At 29.0% G+C, this 24,098-nt stretch overlaps 1 protein-coding gene across 1 annotated transcript in view; it reads left to right on the top strand.

Moving 5' to 3' along the window:
- LOC118196015 (putative polypeptide N-acetylgalactosaminyltransferase 9) overlaps positions 1-20,213 on the top strand; it is a 196,243-nt gene extending 176,030 nt beyond the window's left edge. The window contains exons 8-11 of the mRNA XM_035367379.2: positions 465-593; positions 8,898-9,011; positions 14,727-14,855; positions 16,646-20,213. Coding sequence (XP_035223270.1) covers positions 465-593; positions 8,898-9,011; positions 14,727-14,855; positions 16,646-16,795 — 522 coding nt within the window. The 3' untranslated portion in view covers positions 16,796-20,213. The remainder of the gene's footprint in view (positions 1-464; positions 594-8,897; positions 9,012-14,726; positions 14,856-16,645) is intronic.
- The last annotated feature ends 3,885 nt before the right edge of the window (positions 20,214-24,098 follow it).

Genomic DNA, 24,098 nt, shown 5'->3' with positions numbered 1-24,098 from the left:
TGTTTCAGATCCTTTAACTTTGAAAATACCCCATTTCATGGAATTCCATAAATTAACCATTTTTTTCAAAATGTGAGGAAGAAACAACTTATATCCTTCTTTATAAAAATATAAACTTATGTCCTTCTTTATAAAAATTAAACTGGCTTATTGGAAATTCATCAAATTTACATTAAACACAAACGAACTTCTTATGATTGTGGTTTGGCAACAATGTATATGTGTTAATAATATTACAAGCACTATAATGGCATAATAGGTCTCTCATTTACTAAATGTTTTTTGGTGGTGGGGGCAAATTTTTATCTAAAATTCTTATATATTGTGGTACTTAGTCTCTCAGTTAGTTGAATGCTGGATAGTCAGGGTTTTACTGTAATATATTACTGTAATAATTTTAAAATATAACTATTTTAAAGTAATCCAAATTAAAGTAAATGTAATTTTTTGTTACCATTTTACAGGGTGATTATGGAGACATAACTGAGCGAAAGGAACTTCGAAAGAATCTGAAATGCAAAACTTTCAAGTGGTACCTTGACAATGTATATCCTGAGCTTTTCATTCCTGGAGAAGCAGTGGCTTCAGGAGAGGTATATTTCGTTCATGAATTCTTTTGAATTTCTTTCGTATTTTTCTTGCTTGCTAACTGAAAGTTCCTCCCCCTACATACAAAGTAATTTGGAATAAAATTGACTTTTGTCACAGTACCATATAATTTTTCATTTTTTGAGAAAATATTGAAAATAGCAGCTAAATATATTTTATCTTAGTTTTCAAGTTTATTGTTTGGCAAACTCTTTGTGATTGAGTGAGTGAAGCATTGTTAATGGCACCATTAGATCAAAAATGCACTCATGATCTAAGGGCAAGTCAGGAGTCTTAATTTCTTGCATTTAATGAGTCATCATTATAGTATTCTTATCCTAGCATGCAACATTATGAACTATAACATATGCCTGCAGGACTGTAGTCAGTACAAGATTTATGTATAAGCTACACAAGCTATAGCTTAGGGCCTCTGCTTTCTTCTCCCCCCCCCCAAAAAAAACCTTTAAGTATTCAAAAATCATATTTGCCACTGGCATATAATACCTGGACTTATAAAGGGCCCCATATCTCAAATAGCTTAGGGCCTTGTCAAATCTAAATCCGGTCCTGGCTGTAGTATGTATGAATGTACCCCAGTATGTTGAGGTGCATACATAAATAGTTGCATAGTTTATGTCACAATCACTGTCATCAACTTGTAGCAGCAAGCTGTTTGCCATTACAGACTGGAGTGTATGGCTGAGTGAATGATTAACAATTGAGGTAATGAAATATTGCTGGTGCTGCCATCTATTGGTAGTCAGAAACACCACTTCCTCAGCTAGTTTTGAACTTGGGAACAGCTGCATTTTAATCTAGTGCCTTAAACCATCAACTAAAAACGCACTTATGATCCAATGGTAAGTCAAGGATTTCTTTTCTTGCATTTATTAAGCTGTTACTGCAGTAAGAGCTAATTATAATTAATAAAATAATTGCAACATAGGCTTGTTTAATTATTTTTTCCCAAACTTTATTTAGTTATCCCCCTTCCTTTAAATATTTATTTTTTTCTAAATTTAGTAAATAGCTGTAATAAGTTACAAATTTATTGAATTCAAGTTCCTGGAAATTTCCTATGGTTTTCCGATCCTTTCAGATTTGTTTAAAATTTCACACGGATTTGAAATTGGCGTGCTTCCTTTTCAGGTCTTATTCATGTTTTTTAAAAAAGAGCCCATTAGCAAATGCATCAGCAAACATGTGCATAAGTTTATTGATTATTGTATGAATAAATAAAGTACTGAGTTTCGGTAAGTAGATATTGTCATAAGTAGATACATAAGTATATATTGTCATGATCTGTCAAATTTTGGGTATGCCGTGCGAACTTAAGCCCAACTGGCATGCCCCACCTCTCTTCAATCAGGCAACATATACATTCCAAAGAAGAGAGAAAGGTCTCAGATAAGCTACATGGCTAAAAGATCCAGAAAGATGATGTACTTTGATCAGTTCTGGATTCCGTACACAAGAGAGTGTTTACACATTTTTAGAAAAATTTCGGTAAAGAATTACAAAAAAGCAAATGTTTTTGGAATAAAAATTTTTGGCAACAACTTATTATTCAAAATGAGAAGTATCATCTCTGCTGCTTTAAATTTATTCTTCTTTCAAAATGTCACATGTAAACAGGCTGTGGATTAAAGGATATGCATTTGCACTTTTCGAAGAGAAGTACTTCAATTCCATAATTCTAAAACATTGTCAAATACATGGTATTAAAATTTCCAAGTGCAAAACAGCAGTATTATTATCTGAAAGGAAAAAACTGTCAATCTTTAATTCTACCTGGAAAGCAGATTCTAAACGTTTACGTGAAAAAAGTACGTACTGTTTTTAATGTTTCTAAAACTAAATCATTGGTAACAGCGAAAATCTCCCAATGAAGAAATCAATTGAAAAGTCTTTAAATGCATTTATAACAACAATAAATAAAATAATAAACCAAGATTTACAACTTAAAAAAGCTAAAAATCATAACGTTCACCAGCTTTTGCTGAGGCATATGGCTCAATGCAGAACAGATTGCAGAAACTTCTATGAAAACTATTTAGCAAAAGAAATATGAAAATACATTGTAGCTCTTGATGAAGCATGTGTTTACCTAAATGAACAACAAAAAAAAAAAAAAAAGTCTACATATAAATGGAAAACAAAGAAAATAAAATGTACAGATCAGTTATGTTTTATCAATGCAAAGAAAGTTTCAGCAAGGGGTTTATGATTTGTTGCATGATTCTTTAACAAAAGGAACTTAAAAACAAGAAGAGCAGGAAAGAATACTAGTTTTACTGATTGTGCTAATGTACCATCAAAATAAAGTTTTGCATCAAAAAGTATTACTCATTCCTTTAAAAAAAGTGAAGATTGATACAGGTATTGCATATATTCAATATATTGCTAAAGTTTACTGTTGTTTCACCTATAGACTATTGTTCCTTTTGTCTCTTGAAAAGAACTCTTTCTAAACACAGAGCATAATGATAAACTTGTCTATCATGGAAATCATGACTTATAATCCAGTATTGAACTGATAGAATACTGAACTTATAGTCCAGAAAATTAAGCTATCAGATTGGACTTTTAAAAAAAATACTCTTTATATTTTAAACATTAGATAAAAGATGCTGAAATCATTCAAAAAAGTGTAAACATATACTGTGTTAGTTTAAAAGCATATTTCCTTCGTGTTGTATAATTTAAATAAAGTACTGTCCAGTTCTGCATGTGTGTTTTAATTGCAAGTCTATACTACTTATGTGTTAATTACAAAAGAAGCCATGAAACAATGAATTCATAGAAATCATGCAAAATTCAGTTAGTTAGCATAGGAAAATTTAATGCGATTTGAATCAAACCTCATATAGATCCATCTTCCAAAAGTAGGGTCATTATGCTTATTTCCTAATATAACACCAGTCTGAAAATTATTTTTGCACAGTTTCAAGAAAACTATTAATTGTTGAAAAAAATAGATGTGCTAGAAAATAAATATTTGAAAACTGAAAATAACAACAAATAATAACAAAAAAATACTTCTCTTTTTTAAAAAAAATTAATTTAATTTAATTTATTTCCCTGTATAATATTTGATAAAAGGAGTTGAAAGTTTATCCATTTGATAGTATTTTGTCATGAAAGATCTAGTGGTCTTTACATATGTTGGTGAAAGTTTGATCTGTACCTTATTTGACTGAAAAGTAATAATTATTGTGATCTGAATGTCAAGTATAGTCATGAAAATATATTATGCAAGAAATAAGTACTATTTTCATTCATTTTAAATATGATCAATTGAGATATTTGATTCAGATTTGACACAGATTTAGAAACTCGAGCCATAAAACCTGTATAAGAAACTATATATTTTTAATTCAGAATAAAAAATCTTAAGGGTGGTGCTAAATAATTTATAAATTTTACTTATCATTTTCCCTTCTGGATTTATTGTTATGTGGAATGCATCGCATATGCAGAAAGTTTAATTGTGTTTTATTATGCACATATAGACAGTATTTGAAATTATCTGATACATTAAATTTTTTTAAAATGCTTTTATTAATTTGTTTTTAATGAGTTATTATACACAGTTCTTTTACAAAGTTTTGGTAATAAATCTGTACAAAAGCGAAAGTTAAAGATAGCAATCTTACTTCTTAACTCTCAATATGTAATTTTTATAAGTCTGTACAATACCTGGCTCATTCATACAACTGCTTGGTTCCTTCATAGAGTTTATATTATTTGTTTAAGTCTCTAGTTTTTCTAAATCTTTACATTGACATTACAATAATCACTCTGAAGAGAACTTTACTGTCACTTTAGAAAAGAGAAATTTTGAATAAGAGTGACTGGTTAAGAATTGTGGTACTTTGTTTTATTATTATATTCTTACTATTTTGCTAGAAATATTATTATATGAACAGAATTGCATGATAACACTTTGTCAGCAAGAAAAATCAATCATTTGATTGAAATTTTTCTGGTCTAATGCAATGAATTTTCTTCAGAAGTCTATTATGTCTATAAAATATCTAGTTCACTCTCTGTGTGCGGCTCTGCTGGAGGGTAATAGTGGAGGTTGAACCTCCACGACGTGCCCGAAGGCAGAGTCGACCTGTAGTGAGATTTAGTTACTCGGAACAGGGAAGCCGAAACCCATAGTTCACTCTCTGTCCCTCGGGGACAAATTGCACATGAATTAACCTTTCCCAATCAAAAACCATCACCAGCATGGTCCTTACAGATTAAAGATTTCTGAAATTGAAATTTCTGTGTTTGCAGAGAACATTGTCCAGTTTAAGCAAATGATGGCCATTTTGTGTCAGGATCATAAGCAAAGCATCAAATTTCACCTCCAATCACATTTTAAGAAAATCATGATTAATGTCTGCCGTTCTGAAGAAATCATTTTCTCAGCTTTGAAATCGATGACAGCAAATGTTACTAGATTAAAGTGCATCGTTAACTGCATAGAAAATTATTTCCATACACAGACAGTATTTTAAGCAATATAAATTGAGATGTCATAGTAATAACTACTATCAGTCATTATTTGGCAAGTTTTCTGGAACGTGTTAAAAAATAAGTCTGACACTTTATAGAAGCACTGTGTATTTTTATTGCTTTATAATTATCTTAAAAGTGTTTTTCTTTTTTATTGATTTTTTTATTGTTAAAATAATTCTGAATATAAGATTGTGTGTCGTTAATTTATATTATTAACTGCTTTTTAATGGATGGTTGATGCTTTTTTCCCGATTTTATTAAATCTGCTAAAGGAAGAGGCAGAACAATACCACTTAAAGTTATGGTATTTTAATTTATTACTAGGTTAACATGAATATGTATTATTTAATTTATGAAAATTGCTCCAGTATACATCTTGCAACATCTGCATTTATACATTCTTTAATGAAACATTTGTTCAGAATATGATAGGTTTGAATAATATTTGCAATATATTTAATGCATATAATGAAAATAGCTATAACAGCTATAGCAATGGAATAATTTTCCAATAAATGTAATAAAATTAACACAACAGTTTAAAAAAACACATATTGGTATATCTTCTATATTTAATTATGAAAGTAACATTTTAATGCTTAATGTTTTAATAGTTTATTTCCAAACACAGTAAAACAGTAACTTCATTTTTATGTTCAAAGTTCTCTCATCTTCACTTGAAATTGCTCTATGAATAACTTTTAATTATTTTAATTCAGTTATACTCATAATTTAAGATGCTTAATAGTTTAACTATGAAGAATAAAACTTCACTGGTGGTTTTTCTTGGCTTCATATTCTGATGGCTAAACAGGCTGACTGCATAAGGCTTTTTTATAAGTTTCTTTATGTGTAATATGAAAGAAAAAAAACTTGGAAAACCTCTTCAAAGACATGCTTGATTTGAGGGCCATCTAGCTAAAAAAGTAGATAGATTTCTAGTGCTAAAGGCAGCAGATCTCAAATGCTTTGCTATAATAGTTAATAGAGGGGGAGATGTTGAGAAGATAAATACAACAGAAGGAAAATTTTTAGGTTTGTTTCTAACCCTAGCATAGATAGTTTTATACCTTAAGGTTACTGTTAGTTACAAGTTTGAATTTTTCATTTTTAGTTAATTATATACTTAGTTTAATTTATAAGAGTGAATGTGCTTTTCATCAGTTCTACTTGTAGATCCTTGATCTACTCACTTGATCATGTATTAGGAATATACTAAAACAAAAAAGAATGATTGTTTTTAAAATAAAGAAAGCATTTAAAAGCAACAGAATAAAATTAGCAGCTTACATTGTTTTGAACTAAATAGATGAAATTATATATAGAGTCATTAGGCTATTTTGAAGCAGGAGATGTGAAAAATGAGCAATGCCTTTGCTGGACTCGAACCTGGATCTCTCAAATACATGCCGAGTGCGCTACCACCACAAAGGCATGCTGGAAGGAGGGAGAAAACACGTTACAGATAAAATATTAAATTTAGTCAGTATAAAGCCAAAACTTTCATGTATTCAATTATTTTAAATATGATTTATTTAATTCAAATAGAAATTTTGAGTTAAAGAAGTAAGACACAGACTTGCTGCGACTGTCTTCGCTGCACATTTTCTGATTAATTACATTTGTTTTATCAATGTTCCATTTGTGTGATATACATAATTGTTTTCCAGGAATTTGTCAGTTTTAATTATGCATCTAAATGCTAATAATATTTGCTGTATGATGTCATATGATTCTATACTAGTTGATTGTATACTCAGTTTTGATTCTTTCAATGTTTATCTGATGCAGAATTTCTAATTGACATTTACAGTTAGAGGTCTGCTACTTATCTATGAAATGTAATGGGATAATTTACACTGACTGTTAATTTAACAGGGAAGAGAAAAATAAATCTCATTTTTAATGATTGATTTTAAAATTTCATTGTACTGAAACTATATGATATTGAAAAGACAAAACTGATCGCCTCAGTAATAGTGCTAAAAATTATGTACTTAAATAAATCTGGAAAATATGTAATATAAACTGCGAAACATTCTGCATAGAAAAGAGTTCTTTAGTGATATTTAATTAATATTTTTAATGAGGCAGTAACTTATCAATTTTTAACTCAGAAATGCAAACTGTTCTAAATACATTTGAAATATTAATGAATTATAAAGTATAAATAATAGGAAGATGAAGTTTTTCTGTGATTGTCAGAATAATTGAAAAATAGTTCCCGCTCCTCCCCCAAAATCTTGTGATTAGATTTTCTTTTTTAAACCAAACTTACTGTCACAAAAAAGTTTATTTGGCTATAATGAAAATTTTTAATGTTCCTCAGGGTGTTTTGCTTGCATCTAAATGTGATTTGGCAGCAGTATGGTATACCTCCTTTTCAGGTTTTCAGGTGTAAAATAGTGCAAGATTATCTGAGCAAGGAGTTGCTCACTCAGTCCAAGGGAATTAAACAATTGAACAATAGTAGTTTCACCTGGGGATTCATATTCTGGCAAACAGGCTGGTTGCCTGGCATTTTTATGATTTTCTCATGTGTAACGTGAATGTGAGCAAATATTCCTTAGACGTACTTTATGAAAGTACCTCTCCTGTGAAGCACACAGTTCTAGTGAACTTGTCATAATCAAATAATTAAATTCAGCAGAATCCTGACCCTTGGATTTTTGTCTTGTGAGTCATGTCAAAGTGTATTTGTTATAAGTCATAAAACTGTAGGAAACTGCACAAATAAATCAGGCTCTTGCATATTTTTATGCATCTCTGTCACATTCTTAGAAAGGGGCAGCAGTTTTTGTGTGAAATGAAATTTTATTCTTTGATGGTACTTTGATTTATGTTAATGTAATAGCTTTCATCATTTAATTAATAGTTGCTTTACAATAGTTACACTTACAGTTAAAAGAAATAAAAATATAAACTTAAAAAAAGGCTTACTCTCTTTGCTTCAGATTCCTAAAAGTAAATCATTAAATGCATAACTGTATGATTGCTTTATTGTTTTTACCTTCACAGGAAAACCAAAATTATTTAAAACAGTTTTTGTCATTTTAGAGATGTTTCTTTGTATTGCAATACAGCTGCAAATTTTCCTTAAATATAAAAATATTAATTAATAAAAAATAGTAAAAATATTTGTTAAAAATAGTAAAGTTTCCTTAATTGTTTTAAACTAGTTGTAAAAATCATTTTGCTAAGAATAAATTATTAACATTATGTAAAATGCATTTAAGAAATCTTACATTATGTATAAAACAATGATTGCAAAATAAACTTCAATCATATCATTGATGATTTTGCTATGCATAAAGCAAGAAAATGGTATTAAAAGGTTGAAATTAAAGTTTAATATCAAAAATTAATTTCTTTAAAATTTATTTCTGTGTGCATATAATTTCAAAAAATCATAGCATTCTTATTGGAAATTAGGAAAGCAGCAAAATCAAGAACTTTCCCAGATAAATGCTCTGACTGATGCATTTTCAAATTGAATTTGCTTGTTGGTTAGATATGCTTAAAGCAGCAAGAATTTGACAGAATGATATATGGTAGTGATATAACAAAATTTTTTTGAATTATTTTTACAATATCTGTCAATTTTGTGTTTCTATTGTTTATACTTTTCACAACAAGTTTGTAAATTGTGTTGAGGATTTTTGAATTCCTGTACATTTTCATTTCCTATATATATTATTCTCAACTATTACACAAATGTTAATAGTGTTTACTTTTGAACAAGATGAAAACAGCTTTTGCAGTGATTGATCGATGGAATTTTGCTTTCCAACCAGGTTCGAAACTTAGGTGGCGATGGTCGCAGCATGTGTCTTGACAGCCCTGCTCGGAGGAATAATTTACATAAGCCAATTGGGTTGTATCCTTGCCACAAACAGGGGGGCAACCAGGTGAGTTTTTTTTTATGAATCCGGTAATGGTCAAATCATTCACATCTGATGGGTTCTTTCTAATACATTTTAAAACATATTTCATGCTTCGGACACTAAGATTTAAATATAAAAAAAATTGTCTCAATATATATTAGGAATATTCAAACTTTATTTGATATGAGGAGCTCCTTTAATTTTAAATAATTTTTCAAATTTATGTATGAATTTGTTTTGTTATTTAAATATATCAAAAGTGTTAGATCAATAATTTTTAACATGATTAAATTTTTAAATGTTTAAGAAAAATAAGTTTACGAATCATATCAGACAATTAAAATTAAGAATTCATTACTTAAAATAAGTAATAATGGTACTATTTCAGTTTTCATATATAATATTCCAATGTTTCTTCCAGTTCCAAATAAAAGGATTTAAATCATTTGTAATGATGTTTGGTTGTAGATTTGGTAACATTAATTATATTGATTAGTTTTCAGGTGTCCTTCTGGCATGCTTCAAAATGCATTAAAACGTTGAATGAAAGTTATTTCTGTTATAATATGTCATCGTAGTGAACTTAATGTGTGATTAAAGTTATTTAAAAATATACCTGATAATTGTACTTCATCTCTCAATCCCATTAATGTAGTAAAGAAGAGACCCTACTTTTTGAACATGCATTTACTGCCATAAAAACGTTTCTATGCTTCTTAAGAATTAAGTATAGTACATATAAACTAGATGCATGTTTTGCATTCTAATTAGAACTAACTAGAAAAAATGTTTCTGTTGCTATAAATTTTTCAATAATATTTTCTAAAAAATGACATAATATGCAAAACTACTCTCATAATACTGTTGAATATTATCTTAATTGAAGCATAAACCGTTCTTCTGTGATCTGCTACTGTTCTTATAAAAATTCAGGGTTTCTGATTTAAGGTTAAACAATTTAAATCTTAATCTCGACTTTTATAATTATCCATGATAGCTCAGGAAACTAAAACTAAAGCACAGAATTTGAAAAGTTAAATTAAAAAAAAAAAAAAAAAAAAAAAAAAGCATTTATTTACGAGTAAATGTTACATCATTATTTACATAAGAGAAAAAATTATTATAGCAAGATATTTTTTTTTCCCCTTGAGAATAATTTATTGAATGATATTGACTAGAAACAAATTTCTAAAGCTTTTTCTTCTACACTTGTAGTGAATGTCAAATATAAAGTAATTTTTAAACTGTAATCTTTTACTATCATTTATCTAGTATATTTTTATCCTTAGTTATTTTCATTCTTCCATTAAACATAAAATAACAAGCAGAAACAAAATGGTACCATTGACTGATTATTTTTGCAAGACCGCATATTAAAATCAGAAGGAATTTCTTTCTTTTAAGAATGAAAATCCAGTAAAAACTCTGTCATGTAGTCTTAATCATATTAACTGTATTTCAATGGGAAATTTTTTTCTATTTAAATATTAAATATACTTACTAGTTCGGATAAAAAATATGTGAACTTCGGTTTTTAGATCCTACTTTTACGTTTAACTATCTTTTCATTTTATTATTATTATGATGATGATGCAAGGCTTCTTTTTTTTTTTAACAAAGAAAAAATGTTCAAAACATAACTGATATTTTTTTCTATTCAAGTACACTTCACTCCATTTCAGAATAGTTGTGTTCCAATTTTTAGCTTTTAGTTCTGATTTTACATATTTTTCTTATTCTGCATATTGTTCAAGGCCTAACTGAAATAAAACTCCTTCATATATGCTTGATGGGGGGATTTTGTAGGGGTTACATCATTAATAAAATACGACTAACAGTGAATCTTTGGCTGAGCAAACTTCTGTGAAAGAATGAGAAATAATGAAAATAAACAGTACCAAAATAATGATAGTTATATCTCATGAAATTTTCATGTTAGCAGCTACTAATGATTCTGAATAAAGCATTTAATGAATGAAAGTTATCTTAGTAGTAGGAATAACAAAAAAGATTTCCATTATCATATAGTTTAAGGACAAACTTGACCTCCTTTGGATGTTGCAAGATGTGATGCACTTGAAGCTGTAAAAATGTCAAAATAAATAAGCATTCTTCCATCCATTTGCTTTGCAGTTTTCTTGTACTTCTGTTGCTTAAAAGCATCTTAAATAGTGGAACTAAATCTGACCAGTTTATAAAATTGTTATTTAATTGGGCTAACCTTGTAGATACTCAGTTTGGCCAGTCAGGATGAAGAATGGTGCATAGAAAAGTCACCATTTAAAATTGGAGCATATTTCCGAGTACAAATGTGGGAATGTGTCCCTGGCAGAGATATTCAGGTACTGTCTGTTGCCTTACGAGAAATTATTACCGATGATTGAAAAAAATTGCTAAGCTTATATTTGTTTGAAATATTCTATAGAAAATTCTAACAAATAAGAATGTACACTTGTTCATTTCTTTATAAGAAAAAAAATTCTTAGCTGTGACCTTAGCTGCTATGAAGTAATTATCTTTGTATAGAGCAAGCATATTGGACAGAAGCCTTTACTGTATATAAACAGACCCTTTCCATCTTAGATGTTGCTGTATATATATGGAATTATTTCATGGGCACTAAGAATGCAATTAAGAATATTCTCCACCAATTTATTTAATCACAAATTTAGTTCTTATATGAAATGTATATAAAATTTGATCATGTTTTTTAAGTAATGTATATATTATAAATTTTAATGGAGAGGAAGAGAAAAATTCTTATGGATTTTAATGAAGACAAGAGGCAAAACTTACCAAATTATTTTATTACAGCATTCTATAAGTTGAAGGCTGTGTAGCAATAAGCTATTTACAGTCAAGTGAGTGATATACTGTTAGTGGTGCTATTCATTGAGGTGAATATGAGAGGTCCGAAACATTAACTTTATAAGATTATTAGCCAAACTTGCCTTTGCTTGCAAATCTGATGCTTTAAGTATCAGACTTAAAGTAAATACATGATCCAGGAATAAATCAGAGATTAATTTTCACCTTTAGTGCACCACCACTAAAATACTTTCTCTTCAGTATACCAGCACAATATACAAGCTGGGACACTTGTCAGCCTCAGTGCACTAAAGAGCATGTTCTAGCTGATATCTAATACATAAATCATATAAATGTGCACTGATGTTTTTAGTTCTGTGGGTAAAAAGTAGAGCTTCAAAGGAGTAATTCATATCATTTCTGAAATCACTAATACTTAAACTATGAGCTATGTGCAATTGAATGTATAAAGTATTGCTTGTAGTATCAGCTACTGAAGAGGATATTGTCTGTAGTCCAAAATATCAGTTTGTCAGCTTGAGTTGAACTGAGATTGCAAACTTGATAGCCAAACTCAATTGGATTGAAAGTACACTCATCATCCAAGGGCAAGTCAAAGATTAGTTTTTCTTCTACTGCTAGTGCATAAAATAATATTTGATGTACTGGTTTTTTAATAGTTATTTGATTATTTATACTGGATTTTATTTGACTGGAATATTTAGACAGAACATACATAATTACTGACATGCTCCATTTTAATTCTGGACAAAACATCTTGGGAAATATTATCAGATTTGCTCTCAATTGTCTTCACCTATGACCAGTTTCTTGAGACCTTGCTGATCGATGCACTGTTTCATTTCACAACGAACATACTATGATTACAAAACTCTTGATTTGGTGTAGAATTTGACCCCAGCAACATGGCAACTAGCTTGATTTACCTATCATATAAAGCTAGGTTGGCCTCATATCTGAAAGTAGATTGTGCTGAAGTGAATCTTTGCCTGCATTACTAAAAACCATAAATTGGTGCTTTTTTTGGGGGGGGGATATGTAATGTTTTCAGAAATTAATATTTTGGAATGTTTTTAATTGGATAATAATTAAAAAAAAGTTACTGCAGAAATAAAATATATTTGAATTCAAAAATACGATTTTCTAAAATCCACTACATGACGCAGAAAAGGACATTCAACTAAAAATCTTTTTTCCTTTATCAAAAGTTTGATAAAGATCTGGTTTGCTGTTTACCTTATGAGATTTAATCTGACTTCTGGTTGTGTTTTCTCATGACACAAAACCAATCAACTTTAATTTTAGTGGTAACATTTTCATAAATGAATGTTTGGATATGTAAGAATTATTTTTAAAAAAATTCCTAATTTCTCCTAGTGTTAACTAGTATTAGATACATTAATGAACTATTCCTCATTAGCTCATTCAGTACTAAAGATTAAATATTAAATTTTAAGGATATAAATCAGTACAAGGAATTATATGAAAAGAAGAGGCCTCTAGTTTCAGTAAGACAATCCAGTGAAACCTTTGCTTATTGATGAATTTAAGAATCTTTGCATGACAACTGTACCATATGGATAAGGTACTTTTTACCTTTTAAACAAAGAAATCTTCACCAAAGTTTGGAATTCTTTATTGATAAAATTCCTGATCGCAAATGACTTCCCTTACTGCATAGTTAGACATTTTACTTTTAATGACAAATTCTAAAATGTTAAAATTGCCTTTATTAAAATTAATGTACAAAGAAAATTTTAATCATCTGTAATGACATTCTACTTAAGATCAATATATGAAAGAATTCACTGAAAAGGGATATCAATCTGTGTTGACATATTTTTGCATTTTTTAAGAATTCTAATGGTTATGTTTATTGAACTAAACTACAATGTTCAAGATCCAAACATCATTTGTCTTGAATAGGAATTCACTCAAAACATCTGTTTCGCTTGTCTCTTTATAATAAACAATTATCAACAAGATCCTTAAAAAATTTGTTTTTTATCTGAAAAGTATTGCAACTTATTTGGTATAATTATTTGTAAAACAAACAGTTTTAGTTTAGGTAATTTTCATCTAATTTTGTAATGTAAGGAAGGATATCTGTATTCACTAACAAATGTAATTTAATTATAGTAAAATTAATCTGGTTCAATTAATAGAATTTTCACTTAAAAGCAGAGTCATTCTAGGTTATATTAATAATTGAAAATGGACTTTTGTAAATTTTGAATTTATGTTTTGTTTGCTTTCAAATTAATTAAAATATTAAGGACTATGTTTTTCTCTCTTAAATGTTTTAGCAAGTAATTCATAAAAAATGTCTATAATTATTAAATACTGAAATTTCATTGTTTTGCTTGGTCAATCAATGCATGTACTGTGTTGTCAGATTTTATGTTAAATTGAGTATGTGGTATTAATTATTTAATTTTATCAGTATAAGACTAAATGAATTCTTGTTATGCATTTAACTTTATCAGTATAAAATTAAATGCATACCAGAAATTCAAAAAGAAATTTTCATTTTTTTTAATTGGAAAGGTTTAAAGTCTTTTCGCAACTCTGTTATCTGTACATTATTTATATTTTATTTTATTCCTAATTAATTACATTCATGTTAAATTTATATTCCAGGAGTAATTGAAAGAAACCTATTACAGCACAAGTCATTCTCTACTAGTAGTTTTTAACATATTTTCTTATTTCATATTTTGTTTTTGTAAAGAAACTGACTGAGTTATTGTTATATGTTTGTTTAACTACATTGAAGGAGCTCTTCATATGTAGAAATATTTTTGAGGCAAACAAGATATTTTAGTAAAATGATTCTTCCACTCTTAATTTTATATTTTGGATACATATTTTCTGCCCTCTTTATTTAACAAGTTGCATCAAAATTTCTAGTTCTGGATGTTAAGCCGTGATGGAGAAATACGAAGGGATGAAGCTTGCTTAGACTATGCTGGTAAAGATGTAATCTTATATCCTTGTCATGGATCTAAAGGGAATCAGCTATGGATTTACAATCCAAAGGTAAATTTTTGCACTAGTATTACTAAGTTCTTAGAATTAATAAATAATATTGTAAATGATTCACAACTTTAAATACAAGTTCTTAGAATTAATAAATAATATTGTAAATAATTCACAACTTTAAATAAATATCAGGACACTGTATAAATTATTTTATTTAAAACTGTTATTAAATACTTGTACCTTTAAAGTGCATAGACTGTGTATGGATGTTCCAATTTTGAGATTAAGTTTGATGGACACATTAAAAAAAAAAAAAAATACATATACAGTACAAAGTCCGTAATCCGGACATCCATTATTCACAATGATCTATAATCCGGACCTCAAAGCTATAAACTTTTTTTGTATGCTTTACGCATGCACATTTAATGTATAATGGACAGTATAAGCTAGGCTAAAATTATCTTTACTGATTCTAAGGCATTTCAGTTAATGTTGCAGACTGCGCTGTTCCTTAATCTTTTAATTGGATCCAGCTTATTATTTTTTGCAGACTGTTAGAGCAATTTTATAAAAATTAAGCTTGAACTTTAGATTATGTCAAAAAGAGTTTCCAATTTTGGAGCTGCCAAAGGATCTACAAAGCAAAAGCATGTTTCAATGTCCATTAAACAAAAAGTGGAATTGCTGCAAAAAATGAATAAAGGCATATCCGTCTCAAAATTATGCGAGGAGTATGACATTGGAAAGTCAACTGTATATGACATAAGCAAAAAGTAAAAAGGAACTTTTTGAATTTTTTGTGGATTCCGACACCTTACTTGCAATGAATAACAGAAAAAGGGTTCGTTATGCTTAAAGTGACGATTAAATGGGTCAGACAGCATCGCAGCAAGGGCGTGTCATTCACGGTACCAATGCTAATGGCTCAAGCCCAAATATTTCATGAAGAAATGAACTTAAACACTGAGTGCACATATTCGACAGGTTGGTTAACCAAATTTAAAAATCACCATGGTATAAGCCAATTAAAAATTTCAGGTAAAAAAGCTTCAGCTGATACCGAATAAACTGATGATCAATAAATTATGTGTACTTTTTATCATTCAGTTTCTTTTCATTTCCTCTTACTACATAAATATTTGTAGAAGCATAATAATCAAATGATATGCACAATAATGCTGCATGCTTTATGAGAAAGGCTGAATAAAATATTTGCTCTCAAATACAAAACTAAGCTGCATATAATATGGATTATGAAAGCACAAGTCAGTGTAAAATTCCTGCTGTAAGATAACATTGGCCAATAAAATTGAATTTTTTGCTTTAAATGGAAATGAAAGGGTTAATTATTACAATTTGTCTCCTGTTGATTTCAGATTAAATTTTTCCATCCTGCAATCTATTGTAATCTTTTCCTAATTGAATGGAAATGAAAGATTTTGCATCAAAATTTGCATATTTTTGTAGTAAATTTTTATCTGAGCCCTATCAAGGTATATAAAGTTAAATATATATGTATTAAAAAGGGAAATATAATTATTATTTTTTGACTGAAGGATGTGTTTTGACCAAAGTTTTCACTGTCTGAATGCCCACCATAATAAATTTATTTCTCAGAGTTGAGCCATGAATCTATGAGCAGTCATTTAGAAATATTTAGTTGTGCAGTTTTTTTTAAATACAAAGTATATAAATTTTGAAATAAATTATTCTTTCTATAATTCTGGACAGTCTTTAATCAGTTTCATAGTTCAGAATTAGAGAACTTATTAAAACTTACCTGTATGCTTTTTCAGCTCAGGATTTATTTATCAGTGTATTTATTATGAAGTCTTTTATTTCAGACAAAGACAATTCAGCATGGAAGTAGTGGTCAATGTCTAGAAATGAGTGCAGACAAACAGAAAGTGCTGATGCAAGAGTGTTCTGAAGAACCCAGGCAGAAATGGTCCTTTGAGAACTATGATCCCACCAAAGCTCGTCGAAAATCTTAATATTTTGTATCATTATGGCTTTTGCTTACAAAAGGAATATCAAAATCTTTTTGATTAAAGTTTGCATGCCTTACAGAGATACTACTGAAAGCCAAAAGCTTAAAATATAAGAACATTATTCCTGAGATTTAGTAACTATCCCGAGGGAAAACAGGAGTTGCTAAATATTCAACAAATGGTGATGGTGGTGTTGTGGAGGCTACAAAAAATTCATAATTTTTTCGTCATTATATTGGTTATCATTTACCAATTATCCATAAGAAACTGCCAGATAAATGTGAGATGTATCTCTTTGGTGCAGTGAGATTCCATGCATATATCAATCAGTAAAATGATATGATACTGATTCAAATCTTTTATTGTGGAACAATGGTTGAATTTCTAAAGAAATTTCCTGTATTACTGTGAGAATAAGAAAGTTTAGTAACTATTTGAAAATCAGTAATTTGTGATACCTGTGTAATGAATCTGAAACACTAAAATCATTCAGATTTGAAGATAACTGAAGTCATGAGATTCTTGGCTAAATATCTCATGAAATATTAGACTGCTCAAACAAGTAAATGAATAATTTACTGCATTAAGCTATCAGTTAAGAGATTGGGACTTTTTAAATTATATTTTATGATAGTTTTTTAAAAATAATCATTTTGTCCAAAAAATACTTTCCTGGCCTTTATTTTCGCAACTGTTGGTCGTATCTATATATACTTCCAACTGGGGGGGGGACGTTTTTAATGTGCAAACATTCATGTTTTGGTATTGTGACATTTAAAGAATATGAAATCTACTTTTTTGTACATTCCTTTATTTATATTTAGATATTATAATACAGAAAATTCTCTACTCATTTTAAAAAATAAAACACAGCTTGCTGGTAGTAAAGTCATATTTAAGGGCTGTATACAAATATAAAAGCAAAATGTTTGCATTTGTACATAACCAAAAATAAAATATCAGTTTAGAAAAAGATTTCTGATGTTACGAGATTAAGTGGTGAGCATTTTAATGCAGAGATTGTTGTAAAAAGTATTAATCAATATAAATTGTTTTCAGAATGGAAACTTATTCATAGAATCTTATAGAATTTATGTCTAGAAAATACTGACAGGCTTCAGTATTAGCACGTGGTCAACTTGTAATATAATTTACAGTAATTAAAAAGTGAAATATATTTATAGTTTAATGATTTTTTATGATTATCAGATTATGATTTTGAAGTAATAAAACTTATTTTAGCAACTTATTTTTAGATTTTGAAATCTTATGAATTACTTGTGTGAAAATTCTTTTGACATACCAAATATAACAAAATAATAAATTAAGACACTAGTCACACAAAATAATGTCATTGAATAGCATTTAAAGGAGAAAAAAATCAACCTCGAATTATTCTTATTTATTTATTAAATGGCCTCTTAATGCAAATTCAAAATTATATCAACTATCACAAACTTTGAAATTAAATATATTGGTCAATGTTTGTCATATGGAAGTCAAACATTTTGTATTTTATTTTTTTTATAACGAGTGTAAAATTTTCCTGTATAGAAGAGCCTGATAGAATTAGTAAAAAGTTAGATTTCATATTTTATACAATTTGTTTTTTAATTCGAAAGTATAAAAACATGAATCTTTATGCTCATGTAAAACATTTTTGTAATTATAAGTAACGTCTATAACCAACAGTTGTGAAAATAAAGGCCAGCTAAAAACTTTTGTGGACATTTTGTATGTATATTTTATGTTTAAGGAATTAATGTCTAAGCATTCTATCAAAAGCTTATCATTTAATCAAAATATTTTATAAAAGTTCTAAAATTTTAGATTTGAAAATTTTTATGAGACTGATGAACCCTATAAATTTGATTATATTTTACATGCATAATTTCCCTTTGAGATTTCCATACTTATAAACTGAAATAACTGAAAATAATACAAATCCTTTTTTAATAGTATAAATTCATAATTGTAATGCAAAAATAATGTTTAGTATATATGATTTTAAAATTGTAAGTTTTATGAATTTGAAATGTGTTTTTAAAAAAATTATGTTGACTTTTTTTATCATTTTTCCCCCTGTGGAATGATTTTGTCTGAATTTTTAATGCTTGGTATATTAAAACAGCCAAATATAAAACTGAAATTATATAATCCAAGACAAATTGAGATCATATCAATATGATTATCTCTTAAGAAATGATAAGAAAATATTAATGTAATGGAAAATCATTTAAAAAGAAATGCTGTTGAAATGGAAGATTTTTTATAAATGTAAATCTTAGTATATGTATTGTGTAAAACAGAAGTTGAAATATGTATTAAATATAAAGAAAATGTAAATATAAAACTATTTTATAAGAAAAATTGTTGTGTTTGCACATATGTACATGTAAGATTTGGTAAAGTCAAATTTAATAATGTAACATACATAACAATTTTTTATTAAGATAACCTAACATTTTGAAATATAAAAGTTTAATTTGCACATTCAAATATAAAGGTTGTGTTTTTAAATGTGTACAAAATATGATGAAAATAAATCTAGTGACCTCTTTTTTTTATGATCACTTTTGAAAGTGACCATATTTCTGAAAATATAAATAAACATTGGTTTTGAACAATCCTTCATAAGACAACCACTACTTCCACAATAGATCAAAATCATCTGGAACTGAGGGTCTTAAAGATAATATATTTTACTTTTTTATGTTTATAGTATTCTTTTATATGATAGATATCAAACAAATCTTTGCATCAGTTAGTAATATAAATAGAAACAATAGTTTACAGACTAACTAGTGCAGCATTTTGATAGCTTTCTGAGAACGATGCTCAATGAGAAAGTAATATATCATTTAACATTTTATAAATTAAAGATCGTTACTAATTTTTTAAGCAGCAGGCTGCATGCAAATACTGAATGCCTTCTGCTTATTCAGTCATTTTCAAGAATAAACTTGTAGCACCAGAGCGAAAATTTAGAAGTAAGAACAATTGAAAGATGCATTTAGTGTTTGCTCTCCATGAAAACATCTGAAGATTTACTTTTTCATTCCAACATGCATTCCACGGTGAAACTTGCATACTGTGATTTTTTTCTGATTGCAGAGGGCCTTGGAGAAAATGCTTAAGTATTTTCAAAATATGTGCATCTCCCCTCCCAATCTTGAAAAAGAAAACATGAATTGTAATGAAGTCTTTTTTTATATATAGTTTAGTTACCAGCAGTTGCAGAACCTTATTTAAATTTGTTACTGATATTGATTTTTCTGTATATTTGTATCATGAAAATCACTTTTACATTTGTAAGTGCCATTATTTATATGACCACTTTATTCCGTTGATCAAAGACGGAACATCTGTATAAAAAAATCACTATAAAATAAAATATTTTAGAAAAAAATTAGTCTCTTTGTAATTCATTTCAGCAATATTTATCTTGCAGTTTAGTAACTAAAATTTAGTTTTAAGAAAGAACTGTGAGAAGTAATAAAATGCCACATGTAAAACTTAATCTTTGATATATATAATACAATATGTATCTGAAGTATTTTTTTTAATGAAAGTCATGAACTGTAAAATTGATATATGCTTACTGTTACAAAATATAAAAAAAATGAATAAAGTCTTTTGTGTATGTCAGGAAAATAGCATCTTAATAAAAATCATAGATACTGATAATTAAGATTATGATTTTATACTTCTGAAGATTATTTTTTTTATATTTATATAATTTTGAAAAACTATCTTACAACATATTAATTGTACTATTATTCTATAGCAATGATCTGATTCATAAATACAAAATAAACTATCAAAAGGTATAACTTTTCAATAAAATAAGACATTGAGCTTAATTTCCAAAATTAAAATTGCAAGAGTTGTATGAAAGATGTTCAGGATCAGTGAAACAAAAGAAATAAATAGCAGATATAGTAAATAATATTAAATTCAAAGAGGGAAGTAAAATAATAATCTAAATTGATAATGAAGAAATAAATAATAAATTCGGGTAAATATGTTTAAAAAAATGAAATAAAATGAATAATGAGTAAATTAATAGAAAAGAGTAAGTATAAAAGCAAATAATTCTAAAAGTATTTCTTCACAAAAAGTGCTGGGAATGGCTAGTATCAATTTTAATTTTAATAACTGTGTAAAGAAGTGTTATGTAAGCTTCATTATGTAATTCTTTTAAAATTTCGGTATACAGGGAAGTCCTCAAACTTATCTCATTACCTTGACTCTAGTAGTTCTCAACACTTTTATCCTCATGCACCCCTTTCACCACTGGTAGGAGATCATCCACCCTTTCCAAAACTCAAAAAATGCATATGTAAGTTCATTTAAATTTAGATTATTTTTAATTTGATTTATAAATTAAACAACAAACTATATAGAAAATGTTGATAAATGCCAAAACTTGAATAAAAGTTGTATTTTATATTCATAAACTGTAACTAAATACTTAACAGATAAATAAATAGGCTGAATGCAAATCCCCCTGTATCTATTAATTTACATGAAATTATCCCTATGTAAATTAATAGGGGGAACCCATTCAGTTGAGAACTTCTTCTATAATTGGAGTTACAGTTTTTTCATAAACTGAGAAATAAAGGTGCTGTGGTTGAATTTAATCACTGCTAGTTTATGTATTTCTTTCTAAATTTTCCTTTAATACTTGAATGGAAGGTGTTTAAAAAAAGTTAAATTTTTCATACAAAAAATAATTAACGGCAACGTCTTAGAAGGTGTTGGACCGCCGATATTGTGGTGCCATCTATATATGGTAGTGAAACACATTCGTTTGTAGGTTTACGCAGCATAATTGTAACGCCAGTAGATGGCACCACTGAAGCTTGTTTTTGCTCTACCCTGGTTCGGATTAGGCCGTCACCTTTATGCCGGTGGTGACGGTTAGGCTCGATCCCCAAGACTGGATGAATCGTCGCAAAATACTCAAACAAATCACGCTGAAAGAGATCTGTTAGGAAAAGTTAAGGTGATGTCTCTTCTGATTGACTAGAGTTGCCACCAGGAATATATCTATTGTAGTATTAATGCAAATAATTATATGTCATTATATGCAAATAATTATGTGTCACTGGAACAGAAGGAACAACATAATTATTTACGTCCTGAGCCTTACGTCACTTTCAGAATAAAAATACTAATACGTCATTATCTGTTCTCAAATAAAGAAAAGTTCACTGATTCTGTTATACTTCTAACACGTTGGAATTAGACAACAGGCTATGTAAATTAAGCTGTTTTGCACTTTGATATAAATCTGGTATGTTCACTTTTTAACAAGATAAATTCTATACCTTAAGAAAATGCCTGATATGAGAAGTATAGCAGTTTAATCATAAAGTAAGTTCTGAATAAATTATTTTAATTTGCCATTTTACATCAGTTTATTGGCGTCATACACACTGATTTTCAAGCAGGTTAGATTACGACTTTTGGATATGACAAACGCGTAAGAGCTATCTGCTTAAGGAGAAAGAAGACTTCATTGAGGACTTTCTAAGGAGAACTATTCGTATTCGTGTTACGTATTGGGAAAACCAACCATCCAGGCAGCCCGTCCAGCTGTGTTCGAACCCAGAAAGATCTACCAGTATTCAGCAAACTTTGATGTCACTGGTGAGACCCACTCGAGGTAGTATCAGGCATTCGAGATTCCTGCCAGCCAAACTGAGCTACACTGGCGTTTAAAATAAAAATATGATAATTAAAATGGGGTTAACCTGAACTTTTGTAGCAAAAAGAATAAAAGACATGTAAAAAATCATACATAAACACTTTCAAAGACACATTACTTAGTTCATAAATTGAATAATTCTAAAATATTTTTGCTAATGTCAAAAAATGCACGAAATATAAAAAAACAAGAAATTGAAGCAACACCGTTTTCAAAGGTATTATTTTATAACGCATATTAAATTCATCGGAAATACACACTTCAAAACGTCTTTCTGTATTTATTAATTAAAATGTGATTAAATTCTCTGAAACCAAACTCCTGCCTCCTGCAGTCTTCCAAAAAAAAAAAAAAAATAAGAACTGGTATATCCGAACTTACACAACATATCACAGGACATGCTCAGTACGACTTAAGTCAAATAAGTATAGTCGCCAATCCATTCCAACTATACCTTTAGGTTAAAAGCCTTCAGAGTCACATCAGCGCACGAACGAATAAGACGGCTGAATGTTGGTAGTTTGTCCGTAGTTCAAATCCAGGAAACGGGACTAGATGCACAGGTATTTGCGTGATTTCTTCCCAATTGTAACATAAATACGCACTAATATCTCGTAGAAAGCATCTCTTTCCTTCGACAGACAGCCCTTACGTGTTTTGCCTCAATCAGTTAGTCTATCAAATCTTGAAAGTATTCAGCTACCACAGCAATCTGATGAAGCAGAGCATTGCTTATTCATTAACAAAAATGGGCGGCACCATAAATAGCGTTATTCGAGAATGGTGAGCCTCTGTCATATGTACGAAATTCGGTGTTGCAGTGTCTCCCGATTTCTATCCAAGCAAGTAAATAGTCGCCATGTTACAGTGTCTGCATGAATTTGCAGTAATGATTATATGTTCCAGGGTCAGTAATGAAAGTACGTCCAATGTCACCATTTAATCTGAACTTGTACTCATTTGTAAACGGAACTCGAGATCAGTCTTTTTAGGTTCCGTAATGGGCTGCCCAGACGGTAAAGTGGTTAATGACACTGAATTGCCATACCAAAGAGCCCAGGCTCTAATTCCGGAGAAGGTATGGATGTAACATTGGTTTGTCTTTTCATAGAAGGCAACGATGGCCGCTTATTAGGTGTCTCCGCTGCTTCTGACTTTAGTAGTAGCCAAAGCCTAAAATGGCTAGTGCCCGCCATAAAAAAAGTTCCGTGATGAATAAGACGAACACTAGCTTTCTTAAACGGAACGCAGTGTAGTATTTTTCTCGCCTAAAGCCTCTGTTAAGCAAAACATTAGCTATTGAGTACTGAAGAGAGGTTCTCAAGCGAATTGTTTAATGGTTATGTAACGATATATTCCAGTAAACAATAACTAATAATAATTTTCAAAATGCTGCAGTTACCCTAGTATAATTAACTGTTCAGTCCTTAAAAAGCTCTTCCACGTTCTTAAAATCCTGTTCAGGAGGCATCCAACTGATCATTCTCCATTTCTGATTTTCATCCACAAGTAAATATCTTTCAGATGGTATTAAATAGAAGGCTGTTTCCAAACTTGCTACTTTTTATTTAATCAAGATACATGGGAGAC

The sequence above is a fragment of the Stegodyphus dumicola genome, chromosome 4 (assembly GCF_044657685.1).
Source record: "Stegodyphus dumicola isolate Sdum_Otavi_A_Nest chromosome 4, ASM4465768v1".
NCBI lineage: Eukaryota > Metazoa > Arthropoda > Arachnida > Araneae > Eresidae > Stegodyphus > Stegodyphus dumicola.
Note: the sequence above shows the minus strand (reverse complement) of the source record. Positions and strands in the feature narration are given on the sequence as shown.